The following is a 12,026-nucleotide window of genomic DNA, read 5'->3' as shown; positions in this document are numbered from 1 at the left end:
AAAATTGTACTAAAGATAAGAGGCACCGAAGATGCATGTCGGTTATTATGCTCAAATTTTGCTCATGGATAGTACTCCACCAGGAAGCAAAAAATCTGAAATGGTTCACGGTATCACCTTCTAGAACTCGAGATGTAGGGGTTTGTCTAATTGGCTAAATTAAGACGTCAATGATTTATCCTTCAACAAGCAAGCTTTTTATGATCGTTTCCGTGGGGAAGTCAGAAGAACACGTGCCTAGTAATCGTAATATTGATAGTTTGCGTCCACCCCGGGTATTTGTTTTGTGTTTTTTTTTTTTTTTTGATTCACCTAAATATAAACAAATCACACATATAGGCATTTTGACATATTTTGGGAGAGTAATTTTGTGGTTCGTTGGCGTTTCATCGCGTCTCTGCTGCTGGTAGTAAAGTTTTCAAAATGGAACTTGGGCCATCACGGATCGTCGCTGCGGGGCCACCAATTTCTGGCGAGAGGTCAATAGTTGATCATCTGTAGTCCACTGACGCTTACAGCTTAGAGTAATGAACGATGTCTTTGCCTTGTAGAGTTCATGACTACCGACGTCGGCAGTCAACTAGCTTTTAGTATTCCTTTACTAACCATCTATTGTTCATGTTTGTACACGGTGTTGTCATTATTATTATTATTATTATTATTATTATTATTATTATTATTATTATTATTATTATTATTATTATTATTTGTAGTAATAGTAGTATAATTGATGATAGAATAATTATTGTCTATGTATTGTCTAGGTAGGACTACACACAGGATTTGGCTCGTTTTGGTTCGACTTGACTCTAATCCGAGTCGAGTTGGAAGATATTTTTCGCGCCGAGTCCAAGAGTAGACCTCAAAGATGTCTGTTTCGAGTCGAGTCTAGTTTCAAAGAAAAATCGTTCGTGCCCATCCCTACTAATGAGAGCTTAATCGGAGTTAAGCGAAATTGAAAGTCTCACTATTTATCTAAGCGACCCCGAAAACTATGAATCTAATATCGATCATTTTCTAGCAATCTTTTATATGTATCCCCCTCCCATTCACCATAGGTAACCCGACAGCACTCTTTTTGAAACCATAAGAAATGTGGTTAAAATTACTCTAGGCCAGTGGTTCTCAATCTAATTCCTATCACGATCCCCTTTTATCACACGCTCTTGCCAGCGACCCTTTTATAATTTGTTTTATAATAAGCTTGTGTGGGATTTTTAACATACCTATTTCTATAATAGTAGAATCCATTTTTTTGTTTATAGTGAACAGTGCCATGGAAAATCAGCGCCCGGGGCGAGAGTATAGTACGATGTCATCGTATATATGAGTGACGTCGACAGACTAGCTACGAAGCGCCACCATGGTTGGCACGAAGCTCAATAACATTTTCAAAATAAACCCTCCCTTTCCTTAATTTTGAGCACATTTTGTTACGTTTTTCCTTCTATTTTACACATGTGCACATGCACTTTCCTAACATGAGTAACACACTTCCTCCGAAATGTGTGGCCCCTTTTTTCGGCGCCCGGCACTGACAGTGGATACAGTAACTGTAATATCTATATTCCCAACGACGAAGGTGCTGGTTCAAGATGGATGTTAAACTCCTTCATTGAAGAGGCCATTAACGTATCCGATCTAAGCCCACAACTTCTTGACCAAATAATAGAATGATCATGCGACAAGTCTTTGCAACTGGTTTTTTGTAACGAAGACTTGGACAAGTTCTGCCTGATGAGGAGAGAAGAATATCCTGGTCTGGGCATTGCTGCTTTAAAAGTAATAATTCCATTTGCTATATCGTACTTGTGCGAAAGTGTTTTTTTTTATATGGTAAACATTAAAACAAAGATAAGAAATCGCTTATCAGTTGAAAATGGCTTGATAATGTTCGTCATGAAGATTGAACCGGACATTGCTGCACTAGTGAAATTACACCATGCTTAGGTGTTTCATTAGGTTTTAATTTTAATTCTATTTCAATGTGCAGGTTTTGTTGCATGTGTATTTTTCTAGTATTTCTATATACAGTTCTTATTAGTTTTATATCATACCTCTTTGATTTAAATTCATTTTTAAACAACTCTACTAACTAACTAACTCTATGGCCTATGGAACCCGGAGGTTCAATGCCGCGTTCACAAAAGCTCTACACTGACTTCTATCCTTAGCCAATTGGATCCAGTTTCTACTTTGTATTCTTATCTCAGCGAGATCCATCTTAATATTGTCCTCCCATCTGCGCCTAGGTCTTCCTAATGGTCGTTTTCCGATTGATCTTCCAGTCAAGATTTTTAAAGCGTTTCTACTTGCTTCCATTCTAGCTACATGACCTGCCCACCTAAGCCTTCTAGACTTGACGACCCTAACAATGTTGAGTAAACCGTATAAATTATGTAGTTCCTCGTTATGAAGTTTCCGTTCCCCATTCCCGTTCCTCCTGGGTCCGAATATTCGTCTAAGGATCTTGTTCTCAAATACTTTCAGTCTATGTTCTTCCCTCAGATTAAGCGACCATGTTTCGCAACCATACAGAACAACAGGCATGATTATCGTTTTGTATATTTTAAGCTTCAAATTTCTCGACAGAATTCGCGACGACAAGATACTTTGAACCGAATAGTAACATGAATTCTACACCCTTTGATAATGTTCAGTAGACTTATTTTTTATTGTTCTTTACAGTGTGTATAAAAAATAAAAGTATGCCTATCAGAACAAAATTAAAACTAATATTTAAAAATAATTTCTGGTATTAGATTCTAACTATATTTATCTCTTCCGCCTATATTCGCGATCCCCTAGGGGCCGCGACTTCCAGGTTGAGAAACCCTGCTCTAGGCATACATGAGTTATGTTGGAACATACATACATACACTTTTATGTGTATAAATGCAGATAAGAGAGAGTTGAGAGAGAGCGATTAAGGAATTACCGCTCTCAATCTCTTCACTTTACTTTTGCGATTCGCGAATTTCTTACGTGACAGTTTGGGGCTAGCTAGTTTTTTTGTCTTAGACCACGATCCGATTTTCGATATGCTCTACCTAAATGCTGTAATGCGAATATTGAGAAGTTATCTGCGATGAAAGTAGCTGCAAATAAATACATTACATAACTTATTTATTGCTATTACACGATTTTTAAAATTTGTATTCAATATTCACACATAACACACCGACGTTCTGTCAATACCTCAGATGTTATATTTTAAAGATAAGAATTACTTATGTCGTGAAATGATATGAATATATATATTCAACTGATATATACAACTGATGAATTGTAATGTAACTATTTTACATAATTTTCATGCATTGAGGAAAGTAGAATATCATAAAAGAATTTCACCTGAACGGGTATCGAACTCACGATTTAAACGCTCGGTGGTGTACCACTGAGCTAACATGACCGCTTTTCGGAAGCTGCTTCTGAAATATAACTGAGCTCATACGTAAATGCTCTTTTCCGTATGGAAATCACAATGATGAAACGAGAGTGGGAATACATAGTCTCGAAATATTGTATCATTAAGTATTTCAATGTTACTTTTTTCTACACTTAATACCATTTCAACATGTCTTATTATATTTAACAGAAGGAAAAACATATCTGTACATCGTTTCCCGATTACTAAGGTTGGCTTTGGAGGTTCGAACCAGCAGCTTTAGTTTACTGTTTTCCGAAGATACCCGAAGTTGGACTTCGAAAGAGTTTGTCTCAAAACAGCTATCATCATATCGCTCAATCTGTTTGGTATATGGTATATGTTTTTATACGTGTAAAGTCAGTATAACAATTCATTCTTTAAACAGCTTTTCGTATGTATTAATATTCCTTTATAAAAACTGTTTTTGATATCATTATTACGGCGCACCATTTTCAGATTTCTTTCGCGAGTCGTTGACCAAGTCGTTCCCCATTAGCGTTGCCAGACTCACAGCTCGGAATTATTCCAAAACCTGATCGAACTTATGCTAGATTCGGTCAAATTATGCTAGATCCTCATAATTACTAATTCAGGAGTTTAAAAAAAACGAAGTTGAGATACGATAACGTAACTTAAAATACACAGAGAGCAAGAATGCATGGATAGAACTCAATACTTCACGCACCAAAATTTTAACTCAACTAAATTAATGCAGTCGTTGCCAGACTCAATGGCGTATATATCGTATAAATGAATGCAAAGTTTTTGTTTACATATTTTGAAAGAAAATTACTTCGCAGCATAAGCGGAGTTGGGAATCGTCTGCTGGGGGGGGGAAGGAAGGCAGATTTTTGGTCGGTCTCGGAGCTGTCATTTCAGGAATAAATATGATCAAAGTCAGAAATAAAGATGGTGACGTTGTCAAAAAGTTGGGGGGAGAATGGCCCCCATAGCTCCGCCCATGCCTCGGAGTTAAAGGATTAGAAAACCCTGGGTGGAGCCACAAAATAGCCCAAAGACGTTTCGAACTTACTTCGGAAAATAAGACTGCCTGTATGGTTTACCGACTGTATGAATCAATGGAAGAGGATACATTTCCAGCATACAGCTCTGCGAAGACTTCGTCATGCTGGGTTACGTGGCCGTGTTGCTGCCGTGAAGGAAAAACTCTCAGACGACCACAAAATTTACCGTCTCGCGTTTGCACAGGCGAATGTGGGTCTCAATTGGGAAAACGTAGTTTTCTCAGATGAATCCATATTCACAACATCAAAGGAGGGACGCCGTTTTGTGTATCGTCCGAGAGGCACCCGATATGACCATGGATATGTGGCTGCTTGCAATCGCAGTGGCCATGTATCTATTTTATGTTGGGGTTGGATTTCCAGTCGCGGAGCAGGACAGCTTCATAGAATTGAAGGACATCTGGACAATGCTCAGTACTTAGACATTATCAGTAATATCATGGTGCTATCTGTACGGGTATTTCAGCCTGATGGTGTAATTCAGTTCCAGCAATACCAGTCGCCAATACATACTTCCCGTGTGATTCAGGAATGGTTCGCAGGGCACCCTGAGATTGATTTAATCGACTGGCCGCTCGTGGAGCAGACCTCAATCTCATGGAAAATATGTGGGCAGAAGTGAAGCGTACTCTAAGGGAAAGTTGTCCTGAGGCAGATCCACCAAGAACTCAGGATGACCTGTGGCATCTTGTTTCCGAAGCATGGCTGGAGGTAGGGGAAGGAGATAGATTTGTCACCCATGTAATAGATTCCATGCCCAGAAGAATGGAGCGTGTAATAAATTCAGAAGGGTCTTGGACACAATATTAATGTCCCCGCCTTAACTCCCGAAAACAGCCCTTTTCAGGGCTACCTAAACGCTTCTGAAAATATTTCTAGAAGTAAACCACTCCTTGTATCCGATTTCTGTGCAATCCTACTAACAAAAGAATGATAATTAGCTGTAGGCTTTGAACTCAAGACCTCTTTATTGGCAAGTCAGTACTCTACCAGTGAGCTAACATGAACACGCAAACCCAACCTGAAGAAACACGACTTTCAATTTCTGGTATTCGATGACAATGATGCTCATATACTTGGCAAATGTTGTATTCAACTTGGGATATTCCGCAACACACACACACACACACACATAAACAAAGCGAAAGAGAGAGAGAGAGAGAGAGAGAGAGAGAGAGATGAATATACAAAAGCATATTCAACGTATTGGAATGAGCAGTGGCGGCGGTTGGACGTTAAAAGTGAGGGGGCAAGACGATCTGAATATTTGTATATAAATGTTAGTTTTCCTGGTTGTTTCTAACATTTTGTTTGACGAAAGGTTGTATAACTAACAGGATACTATATTTTCAGTTAAAATACCGTATATCGTATATAATAGTTTATTAAGTAAATTGAGAAGAACAACGCAAGTAGATACTAGCCCTTTGTACTCTTAAACAACGAAAGTGTAAGAAGAGATTTGATTTCTTGCTCATGAACATCTTAAAATTCTGTCCGGAAAATTGTATGATCAGATTATTTAATAAATTTGCAAAACAAATAAATAGAAAGGATAATATTAATCATTGTAATGAATAATGATGCTTGTTTTGCAAAAGTTATATTGAAACTGAGAATTAATGAAAAACTTAATATTTAATTCCACACATGCTATTAAATGTATGTTATTACTCTTAGAAAATGAAAGGCAGTAAATACTACAAGCATATGCTACGACATTTAAAGAAATATTTGCTTTTGCAACTTCTTGAAATATGTTCGTTGCCATTAGGTGCAGTTTTCACTTTCTTGGAACACATCAAAACACAACAATACTTAGAATCAATCCACACTTCAGTTATACAAAATAAACTTAAAACCTAGAATTATGTTCAATTTACTAAATTTTATTGTATATACACTCGTACATCCTTAAACACAACACTTCACTCGTATATTACACTACAAAACAATGGAAAAGGTAGAAGTTGTTTCTTATCACGCTCTTTTTAATCGATATTCCTTACTTTAGAAAGGAGAAAAGACATTTTAGGAACTGTCAATTTTTGTGCAATTAAAGAATAACTTGTGAAATAGGCCCTACTTTTTTGCATAATGTTCTTTCGATTAGCTTCAAAGCGGCTCACTAACATATCGAGCCCTTGTAAGAAGAAATGAAAGTATGCTGAAATTGTGCTCCAATAGGTTATTTTTTGGGGTTATTTTCTGTGGCGATTAAAACGCAATTACTGTAGCTTTCTTTACTCCACGGGAAGACAACCAATACGTATTCACGCAACAGCAAATATTATATGGCAGCATTTTTTCCTATTAATCAGTAACACATACAAAATCGTTACATTTCCAAATGAAACTATATACATTAATTGGTTACTTCAAAAAAGTGCGAGGGCAACTGCCTCCCTTTGCCCCCCCTAATCGCCGCCCATGGGAATGAGACTCTAAGTAACGACATTCCGTTCTAAAGAGAATTTGTGTTTCTTCCCGTGACGTTAAGGGGATCGGGAAAAGTTATGTGTCTTGAAGCAGGATACGACTTTGGATACTCTGTTTATACACTTTCTATATCCGTAGGAATATATTGTATTTCACGAATGTAAATGACATGCTGTAATGAGAATATTGAGAAGTTACATCTGTATGACAAATAGATGCAAATAAATACACTACATAACTTATTTATTGCTATTAAATGATTTTCCTAACTTGTATTTACATCCTCATATATAATACCGACCTACTGTGAAAATTATCTCAGATGTTATATTTTAAACATAATAATTACTATGTTCTGCAATGATTATGTTATATATACACAACTTATGTATTCTAATGTAATTATTTTATATAATTTTTCATGCATTGCGGAAAATATAATTTTAAAAAAAGGTGAACCTAGACGGGATTCGAACTCACAACCTTATGATTTGAAATCCGACAGCTTACCAATGAGCTAGCACAAGGACTTCCAGAACTATGCTTCTAGCGATGTATAACGGATCTCAAGATAATTATGAGATTCATATCCATTACAAACGCTGTTTCTATTCTACTTTGACTTTTATTTTAGTACTCAGGCGATAATTATATTCTATTTCTTAACTTTGAGCATTCTTTTACATATGGAAAGATTCTTTAACGTATTTAAATGTTCCATTACGTATGGAGAGCTAAATGACAAACAAGCATGTGCTGACATTAAAAAAAAAAAAGTTTCGAAATATTGTATCATTAAGTATTTCAATCAATGTTGCTTTTTTAAACACTTGGTAACAAGTCTTATTATATTTAAAAGAAGAAAAACACATCTGCAAACTTTTTCCCGATTGCAAAGGCTGGCTTGGAGGTTCGAACCTGGCTTACTTTTTCCCGAAGATACCCGAAGCTGGACTTAGAAATTTTTTGCCTCAAAACACCAATAAAGAATGCGCTCAACCTTTTTGAGACAAGGTGTACATTTGCATTATGGGGCTGATTTTAACCCTTATTCTCGATGAATTACGGGAGCACGGTGGTAGGGCGCTGATGCGAGGGGTTCTTGGTTCGATTCCATGCCAAGACAGTTTGTAGTCGACAACTTCGTACCCTTGGGTCTTCTCGCATTTTCTCACATTATTTCATAACCATATACTTTAGTTAATCATCCGTCATCTTTAGCTTACATGGTATCTCGTTGGACGTAAAAGCTAGAGATTTTATTTCATTTTAATTGATTGTACCCCAAATAATAGGCTGATCTCCAAAGGTTGAAGGAAAGTGCGTATCAAGTTTCATTAAAATAGAATAAAATTAACGAGAATTACTGTGGAACAGACAGATGAATAGAGAAGAGTGTTAGACAAAAATACTGCTAGGTTCGCTTCAATAGAAGTGTTATTTCTTACGAGAACAACGTCCCCGGCCAAGTAAGTTTCTGGTGGACAATACGGTGTTCGTGGGTTTTCTCGGGGTATTCCCGTTTCCTTCCACTTTCTCATTTCACTGTCTTCCATCATCATTTACTTGCTTTAATTATTATCTTCCTTTGCCTAAAGCGCATAATCGTGGGACGTTAAACTGAAGTATTTCATTTCATTTTTACAAGAACAATAGAAAATACTCAATCATTATTTAAAGAAATTGTTGTATATTGTATATTATTTAAAACAACAATACTCGAATAACGCGTTATTATCAGATTATACTTTTCCCTTGAGGGAATGTTAGGTTAAATTGTTTTACTAAGTACTATTGATAAATCTGATTCTTTTAAAAGCATTGTTTTTATTAGAAATTGATTTTTAAAACTTATCTTAAGTCTTAGGCCTATATCACGAGGTATAAAATTTTAGAAGACTGGTACTCACCTGTTCAAATTTGATGTTCAAGAAAACTTTCAAATGCATCTTAATTGCACAAAAATAGCACAATAAACACACCTTGTATAAAGCACGTATTACATGAACATTACCACCGGTATAACTAATGACTACATGAACACTCTTTAATATTCAACTACTATAGAAGTGCGTACTGCATCTACATAGAGAAAAAATAAATACCGCGACTTACACACTCGTCGTGGGAAACGGATCGAGTTGAAGCGCACACTGGCAGGGTGGAAGATGAGATTGGCTACGACGTCCCATTGGTGACTTTCCTGCTACCTGATTGGCTACTCAACGTTTTGATGTGTAAGCTTTACTCAGTTCATTTGATGTACGTAAATTTATGAAAGATGGATAAAGCTGGCATGGGTTTAACTCCTTATGACAAAATCAACATTTTTCGTCAATTAATCTAGTGTAGTGTAAACCTGATCTATTTATATCATACGCTTAGACAACTGCCAACACCAACTGAACTTCACGTTTAAACTTATGAATGTTCTTTTAAAGTTTTCTACGTAGCTTTTGGTAGCCACAAATCATCTTGCACTGCAAAATGGCACAATTATCTTGACTTAGTTATTTGTTCATACGGAATGTTTATCAATTTCAGGCCGACATTAATGAGTTCACTTTGAAAGTTAACAAACTCACAATGAAATAGGCATTGTTGCTAATTGTCCACAAACGTTAACTTTTCGCTTGCGCATGCGCATGTTTATTTATTTCGACCACAGATATTCAAATTTCTTTCAGAATAATATTCATACTAAGATAATTTCTTCTCGGACGACTTCGAGACATATTGTCTGTCTGTTTTTTTTTATTATTATTTATTTATTTATAATTATTATTCATTAATTTGCTGTCATTTGGTAAAGTATACATAGTTGATGAGATTTTAAATAAGTTGTTTCTAAACGTATAAAGATAGTCTGAAAGAATTTTTTCAAGAAGTGTCTGCGATGATTAAATGCGATATCTTGATTTGCCATATTCATCCTTAATTTTCGATATCTCTGTTATTTATAGAAGATGGATTCTTCTACACCTATAAAGAAAAAAAGTAATAAAATTAGTTAGTGATTGACATACATTGAAAGGAAGTGAATTGAAAAGTTCACAATTATTTTAATATCGTTCCACATGTGTTTAAGATATATACAGTGCGTTTAAAAAGTCGCTCCACAGTGGATGCATGTACTTGTTACTGTGAAGAAAGGGACTGAAACATTCGCTTTTCTTCTTGTTGATGTATAATGTTATGTTATGGAAATGTGCGACATAGAAACGAAACTAGAGTTTAACTTTCAACTAAATAATCTTATAGTGGGCAATAAGATGGTTTGGGTTATATTGTTTGAGTCCTATATGAGCTACTGTGCTCAAAAATCGATCAGAATTATGTTGAGTATCAAATAATACAGGTGGGTGTTGCGATGTTAACAATAGAGCAACAAGTTCTTTTTGGCTGAGCGTGTTTTTTTCAATACAAATAGACAGAACATGTGAAACACTACTGAAAAGTGGTTAAATGGTATTTGTTGAACTGTATCAGAATAGACATAAAACTATTAAGGTATTGAAGGGACGCCATCACATATAAGGTACATACAATTTATATATCACCAATCTTTATTTAAAGTGTTCGCAGAAATGTGGGAGAGGATTGACCTGTGCCTTCAAGCTAAACTGAACCACTTTCAGTATTTACTATAGTGGAGTGTTTCTATGTATTTCTTTTTTATTGTGGAGCGACTCTTTGAACACACTGTGTATATAAAAGGACTGTTGTGTCCCAATATCTCGTACATCATGAGTACTTTTTTGCATAAATCTTAACTCATATTTAAACAAACAAACATGCCTTAAAAATCAATCATATATATATCTGTGTTTAATTTATACTGTAATCTACTCAATCTCTTCGTAGGACCTAAAATACTATCGCATTCCTAGAAAAAAATTACCAAATGTAATTCTAATTATGCCATTTGTATTTTAAAAAGTAAAAAAGATGTAAAGATAATTATTGTTCGTTTGCGCTGCATCACGTCAGTATACCGTGATTGGGGACAGTGCACGCTCGATATTCCTTTAAAATTTCCTTAGACTCATTTGGTAGGTGACTAAGGTATCTCACAATTTTTAAAAAGAATCCAAGTCTTTCCTTCCCTAGCTTACGACTAATACAAATTATTCTTGGAAACATATAATTCAGTGAGTATCTATTATTGTATTTGCAGGACTTTTTAAAAAGGCATTAGCAGCGGTCACAGCCCCGTTTTTCACCGCCCTTTATTCTTTCTGCATTGATCTTAAACTTTGATTATCATTTAAAACATTTAAAATTATACTGAAATATTCTAAAGGTATGGAATGAATAGTTTAATAAGAGCAAATCAAACGGTTAGCATAATTTAGAGACACAAAAAATACATAATGTAAAAGTATTTGAACTAATGACAGACAGAATAGATCAGTTTCGTCAATACAAACGTTAACCAATAAATGACATAATATTGAGTGTGCTGAACGGTAAAACTATTTTCTTCTTTTAATATTCAATTACTCAGGCACGTAGCCAAAGGGGGTCCGGACCCCCCTCCTTCGAGACCAGAAATGAAAAAAATAAGGAAGGATAAAACAAAATGAAATGACAAAAAGAAGGATCAGCGTTAAAAATTAAAAAGAAAACTACAAGAACCTTTTGCTTACTCTTTCTTATGAGGAGATTTGTACACTGCTCCACAAAACTTAAGCAACTCGAAGAAAGTGGCAGAAAATAAAACGACACCATCACTGCACCAAGTATAATGAACAAACCGACGGTCCAGATGCACAATGCAACACAAGTGAAGACGAACAATACAGTTAGGATGTACAGAGTGACCAAAAAGTTCAGCACAACAATACCTCAACAGGTGAAGCTGGATTGTGCGAGGGCATAGGCAGTCAATATGGCGTGTGACCACCACGAACAGCTATACAGGCACGACATCTGGCCTCCATGCTGCAAATCAGAGTGTTGATCAAGTCTTGCGGTAGATGTTGCCACTCCTCGAGGAGAGCTGTTCCCAGGTCAGGGAGAGTGCGTGGTGGTGGACTGTGCTGCGCTATTCGCCGTCCAAGAGCATCCACCACATGCTCGATGGGATTCAAGTCCAGAGAATATGCAGGTTATGCAATACGCGTAAT

At 36.1% G+C, this 12,026-nt stretch overlaps 1 protein-coding gene across 2 annotated transcripts in view; it reads right to left on the bottom strand.

The window, feature by feature from the left end:
- The window catches only part of LOC145684085 (zinc finger protein 385D-like), a 147,073-nt gene extending 137,407 nt beyond the window's left edge, over positions 1–9,666 (bottom strand). The window contains exon 1 of one of the 2 annotated variants that reach the window (XM_081755970.1): positions 9,013–9,666. In XM_081755970.1, the coding sequence (XP_081612096.1) occupies positions 9,013–9,089 (77 nt within the window). In that variant the 5' untranslated portion in view covers positions 9,090–9,666. The remainder of the gene's footprint in view (positions 1–9,012) is intronic. The other variant, XM_081755966.1, reaches the window with a different exon arrangement.
- Positions 9,667–12,026: the final 2,360 nt, after the last annotated feature.

The sequence above is a fragment of the Thermobia domestica genome, chromosome 4, assembly GCF_964235325.1.
Source record: "Thermobia domestica chromosome 4, izTheDome1.hap1.1, whole genome shotgun sequence".
NCBI lineage: Eukaryota > Metazoa > Arthropoda > Insecta > Zygentoma > Lepismatidae > Thermobia > Thermobia domestica.
This window is presented reverse-complemented; position numbering and strand designations above follow the sequence as displayed.